At 36.0% G+C, this 20,680-nt stretch overlaps 1 protein-coding gene across 6 annotated transcripts in view; it reads right to left on the reverse strand.

Moving 5' to 3' along the window:
* UBR3 (ubiquitin protein ligase E3 component n-recognin 3) overlaps positions 1–20,680 on the reverse strand; it is a 264,525-nt gene that overhangs the window by 91,245 nt on the left and 152,600 nt on the right. For all 6 annotated transcript variants that reach the window (XM_050751441.1, XM_050751437.1, XM_050751440.1 and 3 more), the window contains 3 exons: positions 16,309–16,458; positions 8,676–8,809; positions 1,914–2,024 (listed from right to left, as the gene is read on the reverse strand). In XM_050751441.1, coding sequence (XP_050607398.1) covers positions 1,914–2,024; positions 8,676–8,809; positions 16,309–16,458 — 395 coding nt within the window. The remainder of the gene's footprint in view (positions 1–1,913; positions 2,025–8,675; positions 8,810–16,308; positions 16,459–20,680) is intronic.

Raw genomic sequence — 20,680 nt, forward strand, 5'->3', positions numbered from 1 at the left:
GCCATTCAGAGAATAGTGAACTTTATCCTATCAGGAGGAAGACAGCAAGAGATTTTAAGCCAACAACACATATTGTCGATTTAAATTTTAGAAAGCTCAATGTAGTAAATAAATTACACCTGGAGTAAGGAAATCAATAAGAAAGCAATTCCTATAATCAAGATGAGCAAGGAAGGCATACACAAAAAAGTAGCAGTGGGATTAATGAAGGTAGAATATAGTCAAGTGAGGTTTAGAAGGCAGAATCAATAGAATTTTGGTAAGGGACTGAAAGTGAGAGGTGAAGAACAGGAAGGAAAAAAGAGATATCTACTGCTTCTGAGTTAGGAATATGGGAATATAGTAGACCTGTATTTAAGAAGTTGCTTTTAAGAAGTTACACTGCTTGAACTCAGGAGTGTAAGGCTTCAGTGAGCTATGATCTAGCCACTGCACTCCATCCTGGGAAACAGAGTGAGACCCCATCTCAAAAAAAATAAATAAATAAAATAAAAGTTACACTGAAGGAGAAAGAGAAGTCTTCAGCTATAGGAAAATAAGAAAATGTAATGTCCAGGGAAGGATTCTGAATGGGAGAGGTTTGAACTCAGCTCCTGATGAGCTGAGAAGGGGCAGAAGAGGCAGAAAAACTGAAAATACAGAAGAAAAAGAGGTTACCTACTGATGAATCAAGGCCCCTGAGGTGTTGGGGAGAAAGGTCTACCAGAGCTCAGGCAGAAAAGTTATTCCTGAACAGAAGAAAGGCTATAGTACTACCTCAAAGAGTAGCAAAGAAAAGACTGGTTGGGATGTTGGACTCATTTATCAGGGAATAGAAAAGCAAGACAGGAATCTAAGAGAATGTGACAACAGACACTGTTTTCTTCATGACAAAGGAAGAGACCGAATCTATTAAGAGGAAATGAATCTTGGGGAGGCAAAGGTTTGGAATAGCTGCTGAGGAAAACAGGAGAAGGAACTGATCAAAGACAGGTAAATGAATTAATAGGTAGTATTTACAGCCCATAACTCTAGTCTAAGCCACTGTTATAGGAAGCCACAAGTTTGTGATAATAACCATTCACCTAGTTTTATGACTTTTCTAGCTGGGATAGCTGACTGGGTCTAAAGTCAAAGGAGGTTGATTAAATGAGATTCACAAGAACAGAATGGGTATAGTACAAGAAAGAGAGGATAGCAAAGAGCTAATACACTAGGAAAAAATTCAAAGGGTTAAAGGACTATAGATCTCGACGTCAGAGGCAAATCACAATAATGAGAGTGAAGACAAGAGAACTTATGTGATAATCATAAGATGATATGGTAGGATATTAAAGCTTAATATTTCAGAGAGAGTAGCAAAGTCTAAAGTGCAGCCATGGAAGTCAGTTGCTGAAGTGAAAAAAATTTTTCTTTTTTTTTTTTTTCTTTTTTTTTTTTTTTTTTTGAGATGGAGTCTTGCTCTGTTGCCCAGGCTGGAGGGCAGTGGTGCAATCTCAGTTCACTGCAACCTCTGCCTCACAGAGTCAAGTGATTCTCCTGCCTCAGCCTTCCGAGTAGCTTGGATTACAAGTGCACACCACCATGCCCAGCTAATTTTTGTATTTTTAGTAGAGACAGGGTTTTGCCAGGTTGGCCAGGTGGCCACATTGGCCAGGCTGGTCTCGAACTCCCGACCTCAAGTGATCTGTCCACCTCGGCCTCCCAAAGTGCTGGGATTACAGGCATGAGCCACTGCATTCAGCCAGCTGCTAAAATGAAATTTAAAATTAAAATCCTTGAAGTTGAACAGGTCTGTGTTAAAGTGAGACTGGATAGTTTACACGATGATCAAAACCACCTAAAAAGATGAGCTGGAATTGGGATGTATATACTATACAAAGATTTAATACCTGGAAAGATACATGCAACTTTAAAAAATTTTTGCAACTTACCCGTAATGATTCCATATAAGATTTATGACAATCTATATGTAATGTGTGACCACAGGTTTGTACATAAACACCTCCTTCCCAGCCAATTGATACTGCCAAGAGACATGAACTCTTCAAAATAAAAAGAAGACAAATACAATTAATTTTAAAGTATAAACATATTTAAATATTAATATGTCTGCATAAACCTCTGCATGATTTTCTATTTTTATATTAACGTGAAGTTTCTATTTTTGTGGTATCAATTAATGCCTGACTAGATAGTCTTAAGACATTATCTTTAAAATTGGAATACCATGAAGTTGCAGCTCCCAAACTTCTATACTCATAATGAAAGAGAATATTATGAATTAGCCTTTGTCCGCTCCATAAAATATATGCTCTCAATATTATACTATAGTTCAGTATGAACTATACTGTTGCTGAGATTAAGTATGGTACTTAATCTCTCTCTGATTTCTGACATTAACAACTTACTTGTTGAAACGCCTACTTTCCTCTGGTTTAATGCTACTCTCTCTTGGTTTTGTTCCTGTCTCTTTAACTGCTTTTCTCAGCCTTCCTTCTAAGGATCTTTTTTTCTTCACTACTCCTTCAATGTCTATTCCTCTACTCTTCAAGGTTCTATTCTCAGTGCTACTCTCTTCTCATTAAACTATTTTTCCTAGTGATTTAAGCAGTAATTTCGACTACACCGTAAGCTTAGATCCCTTGCCTGTTAGATACAAGTACTTACGCCACTCAGAAATCTCCAGTTTAATGTCCCAAAGAAAATATAAACTCAATGTGCCAAAAATGTAAATTGTTAGCTTCTCCATGAATCATTTCCTTCCTCTTGGTTCAATAACTCCACAATCTATTTAGTCACCACTCAGAAAGCCAAGAGTCATTCTGTATCACACTCTTACCTTCATACCACAGTATCAGTTCCCAAATCATATGGATTCTGTGTCCTAAATAACTCATGATTTTGGTCTTTCCTCTTCTTTTCCACTATATAATATTCAAGTCTATATCCCACAGACTTGGAGAAGGGGTTCTTAAACAGTTTCTTAACTCGTCTCCTTAACTCAAGTTTGTTCTGATGTACCCCCCATACATCTTTATAAAGTATAAATCTAGTCACAAGAATAACCCAAAAACATGCCTTAATATTTACAAGGTCTTAATATAATATACAATAAAGAAGGGACCTAGACTATATAAGCAAACTATAATCCTTTCCAAATTTGTGTTTTTGTTTTTTGAGGTTTTTTTTTTTTTTGAGATTGAGTTTCACTCTTGTTGCCCAGGCTGGAGTGCAATGGCGCAATCTTGGCTCACCACAACCTCTGCCTCCTGGATTCAAGTAATTCTCCTGCCTCAGCCTCCCGAGTAGCTGGGATTACAGGCATGTGCCACCACACCTGGCTAATTTTGTATTTTTAGTACAGATGGAGTTTCTCCATGTTGATCAGGCTGGTCTCACCTCAGGGAGTGATCCGCCCACCTCTGCCTCCCAAAGTGCTGGGATTATAGGCATGAGCCATCGTGCCTGGCTCCAGATTTGTTTTAAAGGTTTCTTTCTCTCATCTTTCCTTTCTCTTTTACATCTTCAACTTCTCTTTCATTGCTAATTCCTTCCTCTAAACTTATAAATAGGCGGAAGACTTTTTCTCCTAAAATCTCTTCCTTAGAATTTTCATCAATTGGCCTCTGAATAGCATTTGGGCCTAAACTTGAATTCATTTTCTACTATCTATAGTAAATAGATGGGCGGGCCAGAGCAATGTGAAAGCATAAGATCTAACAGGAGTGGCAGCATATGATGAAAGATTTGAAAGCCATCAAACAAGCATGTACTTACATGCTTAAAAACCTGAGTCAATCTTTAAATTTTATTTTTATAATGTAAGATGACCAATGATCTTTAAATGACAGTAAAGTTCCGATATTAAATCAAGACTCTTCATGAGTATCTAAAGTTGAAAGTACTGTGTATTACATAGTACAAAATGACTTCCCAGCCAATTTAAAGATGTGAAGCAGCATAAATCAAATACAGCTGGTTAGCAGGCTTCTGTTACAAATGAGAAAAACAACAGGAGCCCTGCTCATCCTTGTTTTACATTTTGGAGCTGCTTGAAATTGAAGCAGATTTTGGTGTTAGATCATTTAGAATGATTGGTAGTCAGTTAATAAACCAGTTGCTCTCTTTGGCACTATACTACAAAAAGGCAATTAATCTGTATTTTTAATAAAAATGGTTAGCTTTTAAAACTGGAAACAATGAATCATTTGTCTATACAACTTTTAGATGTTTGAGTTTGACAGTCAAAAAATGCAGGGTAACATTTAATAATGTGAGACTAGTATTTTAGGGAGACCTCAAGTATCCACCACTGTGCTAAGTGCCTAACACTGAAATGTCACAACCTCAATAATTACTAAAACCTAATACAGTAGCTGGAGTTGCCCCTTTTTACAAGAGAGGAATGATAACTTTAGTAAGATCACGAAGTTATAAATTCAAATCCAAGTCTATCTAACTCCAAAGATCAGGTTCCTTCTCTCTGTTGTGTCATATTCCCCATTCACTTCCAGTTTCTACAGTGAATGCACTGTCTTACATAACTAATATTCTACATGTCAATTCTGTAAAATGCATGCATTTAATCTGAAGACAGTAGAATCTACAGTCTAATCCTATAATCAATATCAGTGCCTACTGATGGTCATTCTTCTGCTCTATACAGTCTGGTCCAGCTACCACTCTGGTACTCTTATGTTTAGAGTAATTCAGGAAGAAACCCAGTAAGCATCTACAACACACATAGCATGTGCTAGCCTCTGAATCAACATGAGGCACAGCTCTGGACCTTCAGAGGTATGCAGTCTAGGGAATATGCCATATATACATAAAATAGGTCTTATAAAAGCATACAAAAGTAATGATGTAGGAATACAAATCTCACAATCACTAACAGAAATACAACAGAGTATAATCCAACTCAGATTTCAGCTCAGAGACTTTTTATTAAAAATATTTTTTTCTAGAAATGAATAATTACTCTGGCTGCAAAAAAGAGATACCCTCCCTTTTTGCTCCCATTTATTAGATCATCTCTTTCCTCAAAATTATGATGCTCTTAGGTCTAGGTTTATTTTGATCGATTTTTTTTTTAAGTTTTCTATTTGGTGTTGGGATTCATCTTTACCTGTTTACTCTAAAGTAATTAAAAATGATAAAAATTAAAACCAGGATTATTGATAGTGGCAGGAGACAGACAAATTCCTAGGTAGACAGGGCCAGGTCCCTGGTGAAATCCAACCTTCAAACCACAGACAATTTAAAGCCTGAAAACCAGTTGCAGTTTCAGGTAGAGTCCATGACTGGAGTGAGAACTTCCTCGAAGCCTTTTAGCCAATCAAATAGTGCTGCTTTTATCAGGTCCACACATGGACCATTCAGCACACACTCCCCCATTCTGAGACCATAAAAACCACAGACTCAGTCACACAGGCAGCTACGCGTTTTCAGGCCCCCTCTCTTGTTGTTGAGATCTTTCCTGTCACTTGATAAAATTCTTCTCTGCCTTGCTCACTCTCTGGTGTCCATGTACTTCATTCTTCATGGTTGTGGGACAAGAACCTACCCACCAAATGGCAGGGGCAAAAAGGGCTGTAACACATTCCTGGCCGGCTCACAGAGCTGTGGGTAGCAGGAATGAAAAGAGTTGTGACACGCTCCCATTCACTGGACTATGGGAGTGAAGAGCTGCAAACCTTCTGGGGGCCCAGACCTCGGCACTCCCCAAGCAGAAGCTGTGGCACTCCCTTGGGGCTCTGCAGTTGCTGGTGTCTCTGAGTTTTTGGGTGCCACTGCATCCCCGTCATTTGAATGCTGGCACCCAGCCACAGAAGCTGCTTGCAGCACACCTAGCCCCACCACAGGCAGAGCTTGGAGCTGCAATGGTTGAGGGATCCAGACTAGGGAGCGAGCTAAGCATGGCCCGCCAGCCAGCCTGGGTAGAGTGAGCCCAGTGGGCCCTAGTGAAGCCCAGGCAGAGGTGCCACCTAGTGAAGTGGCACCTAAAGAATCCTGTATCATTATGACAAGAAAATAAAGTCTAAATAAGGTGGCAGTAAATTTCTGCAAAAGCAGAACTTAGCATCATTTCCCAATTTTCCTTGAAAATAAAATATTTATTGGTCTCTGATTAATAAAGTAATATATGTATCCTGTAAAAAAAAATCCAAAGCAAGCCAGGTGCAGTGGCTCACGCCTGTAATCCCAACACTTTGGGAGGCCAAAGCGGGCGGATCACAAGGTCAAGAGATCGAGACCATACTGGCCAACATGGTGAAATCCTGTCTCTACTAAAAATATAAAAAATTAGCCGGGTGTGGTGGCGGGCACCTGTAGTCCCAGCTACTCAGTAGGCTGAGGCAGGGGAGTCATTTGAACACAGGCCCCGGGAGACAGAGGTTGCAGTGAGCCGAGATCGCACCACTGCACTCCAGCCTGGAGACAGAGTGAGACGCCATCTCAAAAAAAAAAAGTCCAAAGCAATAAAGAACAAAGTGTGAAAATATGTATGTGTGCGCACATACATGTATTTATACACATGCACATACAGATACTGCTACAAAATAACCATAATTTCATTTTAAAGTCTCTGAAAATATATGGAAGCATGACCCTTATTACCTAACCCAAACTGCCTAACAGGCCTAACCTAGCCTTCCTAAATGGGATAGCTTGAATATTTAAAACATCACTTTACATTTATATTGACCTGTATTATACGCAGGGTGACCTATATGCAGAGTGAACTCTAACCTGGTGATTACTGCATGAAAGATCATTATCAGCCCTATTTTACAGATGAGGAAATTGAGTCTCAGGCCACTTAAGGGATTTGGCCAAGCTCACATTGCTCAGAAATGGCAGAATCAGGACCAAACCCAGTTTTTCTGGTCTAGGATTCTTTCTGATCTACACAATACCTCCCTGTAGGTCCATCAGCTCCTGTAGAAGCCACCAGAAACCTTCTTGTCAGTCTAGCATATTAAGGAACCAGACTCGACTCTGGCTCTTACCATCACTAGGTCAGTTCTTATTTATTCTGATTATGTATTCTGTCTTCCACTTATCTTACTAATTTCTTCCACTTCAATGGATTTATGGGCAAGAAAGTTCTATTTGGAAATCTATCCATATAATCATCTCATACAGTTAACTAAAAATGTTTTACTTTATATTTTAAGCTTATATCTTATCTTTATTTAATTCAAGACACAGTAGATTTAAAAAACTACAACAGGAGAAAGGAAACCCCATTTGATAATCCACTCAGGAAACATCAAAAGGAATACAGAAATTTTAAAAAGACGTTAACAATGCTGCTGCTACTAAAGTTTATCTTGAAAGCCTTCAGATACTTATGAGTTCGAGTCCCTAAATGCAAAACACTGAAAAAAACTACCAAGTTTATAAGAAGTCATAGCAGATATGAATCAAATCCATCCTTACTTTACATTTTAAAAGTATCATAATGAAATTTTATTACATATCTTTAAATGAAAGTAAAAGAGGGAGGCAAAAATCTTCATACAATATTCCCACCATAATACAAGTTTCCAAAGAGTTAATACATTAAGTCCTCACTTAATGTTATCAATAGGTTCTTGGAAACTGTGACTTTAAGCAAATTATGTGGAACAAAACTAATTTAACCATAGGCTAACGGATATAAACAAGAGTTAAATTCCTATAGTATATTTCTGATTACAAAAACATCATCATAACTTCTAAAGACCCAAAACATTTCTAATATGAAACACTGAAATGAATGCAGAGTATTTGAGAAAGGTTAATAGAAACAAGAAAACGATTTACCCAGTTTTTAACAAAACTGAGTACTGTGAGTAGTAGTGGTGATGGGTTAAATTAAGGAATAAGTGTTTGCAAAGTGAAAATCGTTAAAGAGTACTTCCTATTACCATGCAATTTAAAAACAAACAATAACAAATATGCAGGTTCACTGAGCCCTTTCATACCACATCGTTATTATGCAGTTGTATAATTATCATATGCTTTATAAATTTTTACTTTATCATACACTTTGTAAATTTATAAATTAAAAAAAAAAATACGTTTTCATTATTTCATTCATTTTCCAACCTACTTATTCTAGTTCACAGTCATGGGTGGCTGGAGCCTAATCCCGCAGCTCAGAGCACAAGGCAGGAATTGACCCTGGGCAGGACACCATCCCATGGCAGGACATACTCACATCCACACCCATACTCGCCCATACCAGGACAATTTAGACATGCCAATTAACCTAATGTGCAGCACATCTTTGGGAAGTAGGAAGAACTGGAATACCCAGACAAAACCCATAAAGACATGGGGAGAACACACAAATTCCACACTGACAGTGGCCCCAGTAGGGAATTTTTTTCTCATCAACATTATAACAAAACAATCTTGAAAGAAACATCATTATTTAAGGATCTGCTGTACTCATCATTCCACTTAATTGAATGTGTGTATCACACAATAAACAACATTTAAAACAAAGGTATCACATTTATTATCTGAAATGTTTATTAACAGATTTCCATTTCTTTCTATCCACATATTAATTTTTTTCTAATAAACTTTCAAATTTAACATCAGAATGCCATTTTGGTAAAAGACATATAAAATTCTGGAGGGAAATAACCAACCATCAACTTGGCAGACAAAAGTACTATTTTATAAAGAGTACTTACATCCTTAAAATAACGCTGTAATAATGAAAGCCTCACGTCATGAACGGCTGCACAGGTATCCCAAGGGTAAATCTGCTCCTCTTCAGTGATTGGCAACTTTTTTGGCTCAACATTGTCACGGCACTGCCCCAAAACTACATCAACAGATAAAAGCTCATTAATCAAAAATAATCAATGCCATAGATCTGTAACTCCAAGAAAAGCTGAGTTATTTACCACAAGCAACTCAAATTTTTTCACTATTAGAAATTTTTAAAGACTCCTCAAAAAAGTGGTATTCTAGTTTTCTTTTACAGGCTAAATAAAGCTTCAAATATGCCAATATTTACTTTAAAAAATAACACTGAACTATGATTATAAACTCAAAATGGATGGATGGATGGATTGATGGGTTCCTAAATCTGTCCACTGAAAAAATCTAGATGATATAACTCTCTAGTATTCACAAACTTTATTTCTAAATATACTATTTCTCACTAAAAGGAAGAAGAGATCCATAGAGAAACAGCTGAGTCCAGGGTTGGGGAAAAGTGCAAGGTGACCCCAGAAGGATGTGTGATTAAAAAGAGCAAGTAAGGGTTCAAACACTGAGGGAGCAGATTTATAAGGACCTGGAGTTCTGACTGGTAAAATTTGAGAAAAGTTGGTATTAAAAAGAATAATAATAGTAATAGATAATACAATACGTTCACTGACCCAGGCAAGGAAAATGAAATAAAAGAGTAAAAAGGTGAGTACAGTCTTAATGTATCATCCTATAGATTACCTACTACCTTACCCAAGTGATCAAACTTGATTAGCACCACCAATAATAGGACAAATTGACACAGTGGACCTCCTGATGTAATGCTATTCAAAGGAACATCACCTGTGTAATACCCTTGCCAAAACTGTTTAACTTCAATCTAGTAACAAGGAAATAATCACACAAATCCAGATTCTGAGATATTCTATGGAACAACCAACCTGGACTCTGAAACTTTAAAAAGGGGCTAGAGAAACTGTTCTAAATTACAGGAGAATAACAAGAAATGACAATGAAAAAACAATACATGATCTTTTATTCGATTGTGAATCAAGAAATATCTGCTATAAAAATATTACTGACTCTGACCATAAAAAAATGATGTAAGTGGATATGTGTATAAGTTAATCAGCCTGATTAATGGCAAAGTGGCATATATGTTAATTAGCTTGGCTTAACCATTCCACAATGTATACATATCAAAATACCATATCACATTTATGTACCCCATAAATATGTACAATTTTTATTTATCAAGTAAATAAGAAACAAAAAATATTGCAGGGACAACTGAGAGAATCTGAATATAAACAATATTTGATGTTAATAATGTTACATTTCTTAGGAATGATAATGGTACCATAATTATGTAAAAGAATATCCTTGGGCTGGGTGTGGTGGCTCATACCTGTAAACCCAGTACTTTGGGAGGCCAAGGTGGACAGATCACTTGAGGCCAGGAGTTCAAGACCAGCCTGGCTAACATGACAAAACCCCGTCTCTAATAAAAATACAAAATTTAGCTGGGTATGGTGGTGCATGCCTGTGATCCCAGCTACTTGAGAGGCTGAGGCATGAGAATTGCTTGAGCCTGGGAGGCTGGGGTTGCAGTGAGCTGAGATCGCACCACTGCACTCCAGCCTGAGCAACAGAGAGGGACTCTGTCTCAAAATATATATAAGAAAAAATTTAAAAAGAGTATCCTTGTTCTTAGGAGTTATATTCTAAAGTATTTACAGATAAAATATCACGATGTGTGCATCAGAAGAGCTGCTCTTTAAAAAGGGAATAATATTAGGTGTATCACTGTGGGCCCTAAGTTTTGGAGGGATTTATAACAGCAACAGAAGTAAGAGACAAAAGCTGATAGCTGCTACCAGCTAAAACATAATTGCCATGATGCATAATCCTCTTAATATGCTGCTGCATTCAATTTGCTAGAATTCTGTTGAGAATTTTTGCATGTATATTCATAAGGGATATTGGTCTACTGTTTTCCTGTGTTATCTTTATCTGGCTTTGGTATCAAAACTAGCCTCATAGAAAGAGTTAGGGAGTGTTCACTCCTCTTTATTTTTTGGACAAGTTTGAGAAGCACTGGTGTTAATTCTTTAAATGACTGATATAATTCACCAGTGAAGCCATCTGGTCCTGTGCTTTTCATTGTCAGATTTTTTAAAATTACTGAATCAATCTTTTTATGTGTTACAAATATGTTCAAATTTTTTATTATTTCTTGGGTCCATTTGGTAGTTTGTATATTTCTAGGAAATCATTTATTTAATCCATGTCATATAATTTTTTGGCATAAATTGGTCATAGTGTTCTCCTATAATCCTTTTTATTTCTGTGAGGTCTGTAGTAAAGTCAACAATTTCATTTCCAATTTTAGTTATTTGAATCTTTTTTAATGTATGCATCTACAGCTGTAAATTTCCCCATTTTCACTGCATTCTAAAGGTTTAGGTATGTTGTATTTTCATTTTCCTTCACCTCAAAGTGTTTTCTAATTTCGTTTGTAATTTCTTCTTTGGCCCATTGGTTGTTTAAGAGTATGTTGTTTTAGGTTGGATGCGGTGGCTCACACCTGTAATCCCAGCACTTTGGGAGGCCGAGGCGGGCGGATCACAAAGTCAGGAGATCGAGATCATCCTGGCTAACACGGTGAAACACCGTCTCTACTAAAAATACAAAAAAATTAGCCAGGCATGGTGGCAGGCGCCTGTAGTCCCAGCTACTGGGGAGGCTGAGGCAGGAGAATGGTGTGAACCCGGGAGACAGAGCTTGCAGTGAACCAAGACTATGCCACTGCACTCCAGCCTGGGTGACAGAGCTAGACTCCATCTCAAAAAAATAAAATAAAATAAAGAGTATGTTGTTTAATTTCCATATACTTGTGAATTTCCCAGGTTTCCTTTTGTTATTCATAGCTAGTTTCATTCCATTATGACCACAGACAATTTTTTGAATAATTTCAATCTTTTAAAATGTTATTGAGGCTTGTTTTGTGGCCTAACATATGATCTACCTAGGATAATGTTCCATATACCATTGAGAAAAATATATATTCCACTGTTCTTGGGTGGAGTGTTCTATATAAGTCTGTTAGGTCTAGTTGTTTTATAGTGTTGCTCAAGTATTCAGTTTCCTTTCTGATCTTCTGTCTAGTTGTTCTATCAATTAAAGTCTCCAACTATTATTTTAGAAGTATCTATTTCTTCCTTCAGTTCTATCCATTTTTGCTTCATACATTGGGGGCTCTGTTGTTTGGAGCATATATGTCTATAATATCTTCATGATGGATTGGCTGTTTATCAATATATAATCTCCTTCTTTGTCTCTTGTAACAATTCTTAACTTACAGTTTATTTTGTCTCATAGTATAACCACCCCAGCTCTCTTTTGGTTACTATTTGCATGGAATCTCTTCCCATCCTTTCACTTTCAACTTATTGTGTCTCTGGATCTAAAGTGAATCTCTTGTAGCATCACATTTTTAAAAATTCATTCTGTCAACCTCTGCCTTTTACCTGCATTTATATTTTAAGTAATTACTAACTTTAAAAAAATTAATTAATCCATTTTGCTATTTTCTATTTCTTCTTTAATTGATTACTGACTTTTTTTGTAATTAATTGACTTTTCTGGTATAAAATTTTGATCCCTTTCTCTTTTCGTGTGTGTGTGTGTGTGTGTATATGTGTGTGTGTGTGTAACTTTTTTTTTATAGTGTTTACCCTGGGGATTAGAATTAACATCTCCACTTTGTAACAATCAAATTTAAATATCTACTTTATTTCAGAAGTATACAAAAACTGCTCCATCCCCCTTCCCTTTATGTTTTTATCTCAATGCCTACACTCTTCCACAAACAAGAACATTATTATTTGATTTACAAATCTAGATATGCAGTTCTATCCAGATTTGCTTTCTTTTTATTATATATATTTTTGAAGTGCTATCACAACTAACTTTGCACTTTCTGAATCTTTGCAACTTTGGACTTTCTGAATCTTTGCAAAGAATGTAGGGTTTAGTAAAAGGAAAAGACTATATAATATTATATTCTTCTCCTATGGCGAACTGAAGCTCCCCAGATCAGTAATGCTTACAACAGGCATTCTGAGCAATAGTGAGATAGCACATAAATTAATATCTTTCCATGTAGATAAATGTACTTAAAGGCCCTTAATTTGAGCAGTGTTTTGAAGGGTTTCTAATCAAAAGTCTATAATTTAGCACAAATCAAATATAAAAATAAAGAGATAAAAGCATGAGACTTTTAATACATGGTTTGAAGAACATGGCAATAAAGTATCAGTGAACACTAAAAGATCTAGAACAATAAGCACACCTAGCATCCAGACTTTTGTCTCTAAATACCATTTCCCACTAAAAAGAAACTAATGCTTCTTTGAGAGACTGCTGATTTCAGGGCAGGAAATGTATAAGATAAATTTATTGTAACTAGCCACACCAAAAAATGTAGAAAGACCCAAGGCTACTCTAGGCTTGTGTCAAAAGAACTCAGGAGACAACTCGAATAAGCTCTCAGTGAACAAAGATGGAAGAACATGAGCATCAACAAGAAAGTAACTACAGAGTTATGAACAGAGTTCATAATGATTAAAAACAGAGTTCATTAATGATACCTAAAAGTACTAATTATCTTTAGAAAATGATTTTTAAACCCCACTATCTCAATACTTTGAGCACCTGTAAATAAAAGGAAAGAATACTGTGTCTACCCTGCCTTTCCTGTGCAATCTGTATCTCGGAGTAATAAAAAAAAGGTGATGAAGTAAAATTTCTTTTATGGAAGTATATGTCAGCTAATAAACAACAACAAAAAAAAACCATGAAAGAGATTTGTAATCTCTGATCACCTGATGGATTTAGGCAGTAATCATCATTTGCGACTAATCTCACAGAGAGAAAACAGAGGGAACAGAGGAATATGTTAATCATCACAGCAACATTCAGAAAAATCCAAATTGGTTTTCAATGATCCAATTTCTTTAAAAAAGTAAAATGATGGGAGGAGGGGGTAAAGATAGAGGGAGAGTGGATCTATTAATTAAAAGACCACAAAGGAACACTACAACTATAAATAAATTAAGCAAAATAAATAAATAAATAGAGACAATGGGGAAATTTTAAACACTGACTGGATGTTTGATGATATTGGAGAATGTATTTAGGACTGACTGTGGTTATGTTTAAAAAACAAGACCTTTCTTTTTAACAGAAACACTGAAATTTTTACAGATGAAATTATACAATGTCTGAAATCTGCTTCGAAATAATTCTAATAAGGAGGGAACAAATGAAATAAGATTAGCCAGAAATTAATCACTGTTGAAGATAAATGGGGACATGTGGGTTCACTTTGCACATCTCTTTAGCATACTGTTAAAAATGTTCCATATTCAAATCTAAAAAGAAAAGAGAAGAAATGAATCAAAATAAATAAGCCCAGAGAAAAAAGGGAGAAAGTATCAATGGGTGGATAAGGTTCAGATGGTAAAGAAGGAAACAGCTACACAATTCACCTGGTATACTAAAATCATTCCTGAGATTTAATACTCTTTAATGTCAGTTTCTTTTCTTTTTTTTTAAATTTTTTTTAAGATAGGGTCTTACTCCATCACCCAGGCTAGAGTGCAGTGGTGCAATCTCAGCTCACTGCAACCTCGACCTCTTGGGCTCAGGCAATCCTCCCACCTTGGCCTCCCGAGTAGCTGGGACCACAGGTGCACGTCACCACACCTGTTTAATTTTACTTTTTATAGAGACAGGGTCTTACTGTGTTGCCCAGGCTGGTCTTGAACTCCTAGACTCAAGCAATCCTCCAGCCTTGGCTTCCCAAAGTGCTGGAATTACAGGTGTGAACCACTGTGTCCTGGCAATATTAGTTTCTTATTTTTTTCCCTTCTATCTCTAAGAGATAAGGCAGCTACAGTATAGTGGAATTGTCTAATATCTATTTATCTAGCTAGCATATACTACTGTTTAAAAGAGACTTTAAAAACTAACAGACCAAATAAACTTAAAAATATAAAATAATGAACAAATAAAAGCTTAAAACAAAAACATAAGTTTCACTGGAGCAGAGATTTTGTTTTGTTTCTTACTAGAACAGTGCCTGGCACCTAGGTGCTCAATAAATATCTACGAAATAAATTAATAAATAAAACAAATCATTAAGTTGATAACTATATAGTATTTAGTCAAAAAGTTGAAAGTCAATTGGCAATAATCTAATAAACTGCTTTCCTAAGAGTAGCAGAAAGGAAAAGAAGCTGTAAAAGTAGTTAATACTTCCACACATTTCCCTTTCAGTAGGCATTTCTGATTTTGACAGCTCTATTTCAATGTCCCACTAAATCAGGGTTTCCCAAATCAATTCATTTTAGGCAAGAAGAGTAACAGAATAAACGAATTTACTATGCACCATATTGGATTCTTTTTGCTTATATTACATTACTTAACCAACACAAAAATCTTCTAAAGTCAAGAAAATAAGATATTTGGCCACATGAAGTAAAGCAATACCATATTTGAATTCAGGGGAGTTTATAATATCTAACTCTTTCCACTTTACCATACGAATTCAGAGACTTAACAACCTAGGAAAAAATCCTCTGGAGAAATATGTAAGAATTTTATTTTCTCTTTATTTTACACATACTCCTGTTGGAAAAGGATTAAATTCATTGTGACTAGATTGTGTAAGAATTATCACTACCCTCAAAAATACTTCATTACAGAAGACAATGGACACCATTCAGATGAATCCTTCAAACTTTTAAAATTATACGTTTATAATGTATAATAAAATTACATAGTTTAAAACTATAGACTGGTAAACATACCATTTCACAGACTGAACAAATAAAGGCAGAGCTGTCTAAATATGCCTTGTGTAATTAAAAGCTGACAATATTTATGGGCTAAGGAGTTTTCCAGATCTTAGAACAATTTTTTTTTTTTTTTTTTTTTTGGAGACAAGAGTCTCACTCTGTCACCCAGGCTGGAGTGCAGTGGTACAATCTCAGCTCACTGCAACCTCCACCTCCCGGGTTCCAGCAATTCTCCTGCCTCAGCCTCCCGAGTAGCTGGGATTACAGGTACCTGCCACCACACCCGCCAATATTTTGTATTTTTTTAGTAGAGACAGGATTTCTCCATGTTGGCCAGGCTAGTATTGAACTCCTGACCTCAGGTGATCTGCCCACTTCAGCCTCCCAAAATGCTGGGATTGTAGATGTGAGGCACCACACCCGGCCAGAACAATTATAATTACCAAGAAAGCTGAATGCAGTTATTGGACACCTAGCATTTAAAGAAAAAAATTGTGTAACCATATAGCAAGATCTTTGTTAAGAGTTTCTTCTAACACTCATGTCCAGGAAAGTAAGATATAACCAGATAAAGAATCTTTGTTATTCGGATCTAAATCGATCCTTGCTATGAAGGATCTAAACTGACCCTTGCCTAGTTATAAGTAAACAAAGATATCATTTTCATTTAATACAGATATTTATTAATCTGTTGTATATACTTCAGCTCTAAAATGTTCCCATGAAAAAATTACTTTGACTTTACCTGAGGATGCTTGTAACAGTACAACTAATCCAGTAGGTCGGTCTTCAGAGGAGGGGCCACTCTGTCCACAAATAACACAGTCATATACTGCCTCGGAAACCTGTGGTTCTGCCGTGGTGATCTCCATAGGTATATCATTCTCAGGAGAATCTGAGGGAAAAAAGTTACATCTCTTTAATTCCTTAGGAGGAAAATCTCTCTTCAATGAAAGTGTGAGGGAAAAATCAAGTTCAAACAATTTTTAGCTTCAATACCAATAAAGTATATAGTAATAACACTGTGGAAAAACTTACCTTACTCAAATAAAATATTTAGACAGATAAAATAATGCAAAGACTTTAATAATGAAAGATTTAAACTAAAATATGGTTAAATATACTTCTAATGTTGTATCATTCAAATATAAAATAGATACAGAAAACACAGAGGCAAAGATTATTTGTATCAAAAGATAAATATTTTAAAATAACATGTTACAGAAAGAAGGGAGATGTTCGTTTTAATCTTCCTTGAGGCACCTAAGGGGATATTCACAACAACATGACAGCTCTTGGGAAAATATGGTAGTATTTACTAGAATATAAAAGAGAAAAAAAAACTATTTCTTTCTCACTCTCAATTTTAGTGATTGTATCTCAGAAATAGTAGCTATCAATATATTTTTTTATGTAGAGAAATCATGAAGATATGACCATATTATATAAGAATAAAGCAGAACTCATTGAAAATAGCAATAATCCTCTGGTGATATAATGTTATTAATAGCAAAAAATAAAATATTGAGCTAATAATTATTTACAGATAAAGATACTTAAATTCATGAAGATAAGTGATGCTGCCACTGGTGACAAAGAAATGGGTGGAAGAGACTGGGAAGAACTGGGAAGCAGAAGTTGCTTTATGAAATGTTTAAAAGATGGAGGCACATCTAAGTAAATATGTAAAAATATACGTCAGAAATAAGAAAAGAAAAATGTCAAGTTTAGGTATTTTAAAATAAGAATTCATGCAGCTATACATACCTCTGATAGTTATGAAGAATGACTGAGAGGAAAAGGGACAGTAACCTAAAATAGAACTTTGGGTAATGCCTAGTATTACTGGAAATAAAAAGATGCCACCAAAGAAATTAGCAAAAAACAAAAACAGTGCCTGAATAGAATCAAACCAAAAAGCACAATGTCTATGAAAATACATTAGTAGGTCAAAATGAAAAGAAGGTTTCAAAAGAAAAAAGTACCAGAGGCCATTAAGAATTGATATAAGGCCAGGCACCATAGTTCATGCCTGTAATCCCAGCACTTTGGGAGGCTGAGGTGAGTGGATCACCTGAGGTCAGGAGTTTGAGACCAAGCCTGACCAACATGGTGAAACCCCATGTCTACTAAAAATACAAAAAATTAGCCAGGCGTGGTGGCGGGCACCTGTAATCCTGGCTACTTGGAAGGCTAAGGCAGGAGAATCACTTGAACCCAGGAGGCGGAGGCTGCAGTTAGCTGAGATCACAACCACTGCACTCCAGTCTGGGCAACGAGAGTGAAACTACGTCTCAAAAAAAAAAAAGGAGGGAAAGGGAAGGAAAGGAAAGGAAGAAAAGGAAGAAGAAAAGAAAAGAAAAAGAAAAGAGTTGATATGAGATTACTTCGAGTTTTAGGGAGAAAAGAGAAGAGAAAACCATACAGAAAAAAAGAAATGTGTCTGTTCTTAAGGGCAAAGGAGAACACAGAGATACCTGACAAAGTACAGTGAAATAACTTGGTCTCGTGTTAAATGCCAAAGAAATACAATTTCATTAACCCTATCTCATACACAAAGATTTTTTTTTTTTTTTTTAATAAGTCTTGGTACAATCGACTTGAAAACCTCCAGGAAACCCTGATGCCAACACACATTATACAAGATTTTGCTAAGTCATCTTTTCTAGTTTTTAAAACAAACTTCAATGACAATCTTCAATGGTGATACAGTACCAATGGCATGAAAATAAAATAGGTGACCTCATTTTCATGGAGAGTACTATTTATTTGAAGTCTGACTTTAAAAATTACAGACACCAATGTCCCTTCTTTTCTTTAAGAAACTAAGATCACGGTTTATTTCCGAAAACAGGAGGAAAAGTCCCAGCTTTTTATATCCTATGTTGAATTAAAATGTTATTGGTAATACATGGTTGATTCTATTATTCCAGTACCAAATTTTGACATTTTTAGTAAGATTTTAAAAGGATCTGTGTCCAAATTAAATGCTGTATTTAAATGTGATTATTGTTTCTCACTTATCTGTGAGATATGAAAAAATAAAGAACCTATTCTGAAAGAAGTCAGGCCCCAAAAAAGTACATATTGTGTGTAAATGGTTAAAGAACAAAAGCATGAAAAACTAATATACAGAGTCCCGAGTAATGACACTGGTTACTGTTGGAAGAAGCAGTGACAGAAAGAAACTACGAAGGGAGCTTATGGGATGCTAGTAATTTTTACTTCTCAATTTGGATGCTGGTTTCTCAATCGGGATTCGGTTATACAGTTACAATCTGTTTGTTAAAACTCAAAGAGCTCTAAAGTCCTGAAACATGCATTATGAGTATATTTCAATAAAAAGGTTTCTTTTAAAAACCCCTACTCTAAATGAGTAACTTGGTATATTCTGTAACAAGTATTATAATAAAGGTACTTAATGCACACATCAATATCTGCACATATTTTCCACACCAAAAAAAATCTAAATGATGTGTCATGCAAATTGATGCAATTAAGAGATTACAATGATTTACAATCTAGGTAAACTAAATGAATAAAAGATGCAAAACTGAGAGAGTAATAGTAAAAAATGACAAATCCAAGAGACTAATAACGAAAATAGTCTTGCTACCAAACAACCCTGGAATTCTTAAGTTCTACTTTCACTTTCAATTCAATTCAGATCAAAAGGGTTTCTGTATAAAATTCACACTTGCCCTTTTAGAACAGAAGTACTACTTAAATTACCATACTTGATATTATTACAATAAACACAAAAAAGATAACTAAAGCAACAGTTAATTCATCTGTTTGGTTTTACATAAACAGAAAAGAATCTATCTGAATGAAGCAGTTGATTCTTCTGAATGCTATTTCACTTAGCCAAATGACCACAAGATGGCCCCAATTCTCCACTCCTCCCTGTATCCACGCTCTTGACAATGTGATATTGTAATTCCTCCCATCAAGACAGAGTTTATTTCCCCACTCCTTGAATATCACCTGGTCTTGACTTGTTTTAATGAAGAGAATGTGGAGGATGGGCACGGTGGCTCACACCTATAATCCCAACACTTTTGGGAGGCCAAGGCAGGTGGATTGCCAGCAGGCCAGGAGCTCAAGACCAGCCTGGACAACATGGCAAAACCCCATCTCTACTAAAAATACAAAAATTAGCTGGGTGTGGTGACGCACGCCTGTAATTCCAGCTACTCAGGAAGCTGAGGCAGGAGAATCACTTGAACTTGGGAGGCAGAGGCTGCAGTGAGCCAAGATCACGCCACCATACTACAGCCTGGGCGGCAGAATGAGTGAGACTTCATCTCAAAAAAAAAAAAGGAGAGAGAATGTGGCAAAAACAACAATATGCCTTCCAAGACTAGGCCCCAGGTGATCTTGCATAGTTTGTCTCTCTTGCTCTTGCTCTTGCTCTCACTCTCTCTCAACTCCACCTTGCATAGTTTCTCTCTCTTGTTCTTACTCTCTCAACTCCACCACCTCCATAAGAGTAAGTCCAGGTGGGCTACCTTGCCAGGGGAGGACAGACCAAATGGAACACAGATAAGTTGTCTCACCAGCTCATGGCAGCCCCCTGTTAACTAATTAGCAGATCACAGACCCACAACTCAGCCCACGGGTCTGTGGGTGATGAGATCAGCTAAGCCTTCTCCAGAAAAGTTGGGTTCACAATAGAACCACTGAGTCTACTCATTGACTCACGAAAACTAACTAGAGGTTGTTGTTTTAAGTCACTAAATTTTGGGGGACAGCTAGTTACACAACAATTGCTAACTAATAATTCTACTGTATGTTAATTATAATATAGAAACTTTCAAAAGAATTGAAGTACTTTGCCTTACCAAGATGAGTCATGAAAACTAATATTTAAAGTGATAAAGGTATTTCCGTTCAGAAAATTTTCTAGTCTAAGGAATTTAAAAAATCATTTTCCAAAATGATTTTTATCTTTAATATCTACTTATTTTACAACCACTAATTTCAACATCATCAGAGTGAAAAGCCTCCACATTCACAAATACCACAGTTCTACTTCAAGAGTTTACATTGTTACCTAAAATTTCCTGTTCTAATATTTGTTAAAAATGCTTAAAGTCTATTTTAATATAAAATTA

Source organism: Macaca thibetana, chromosome 12, assembly GCF_024542745.1.
Source record: "Macaca thibetana thibetana isolate TM-01 chromosome 12, ASM2454274v1, whole genome shotgun sequence".
Classification (NCBI taxonomy): domain Eukaryota; kingdom Metazoa; phylum Chordata; class Mammalia; order Primates; family Cercopithecidae; genus Macaca; species Macaca thibetana.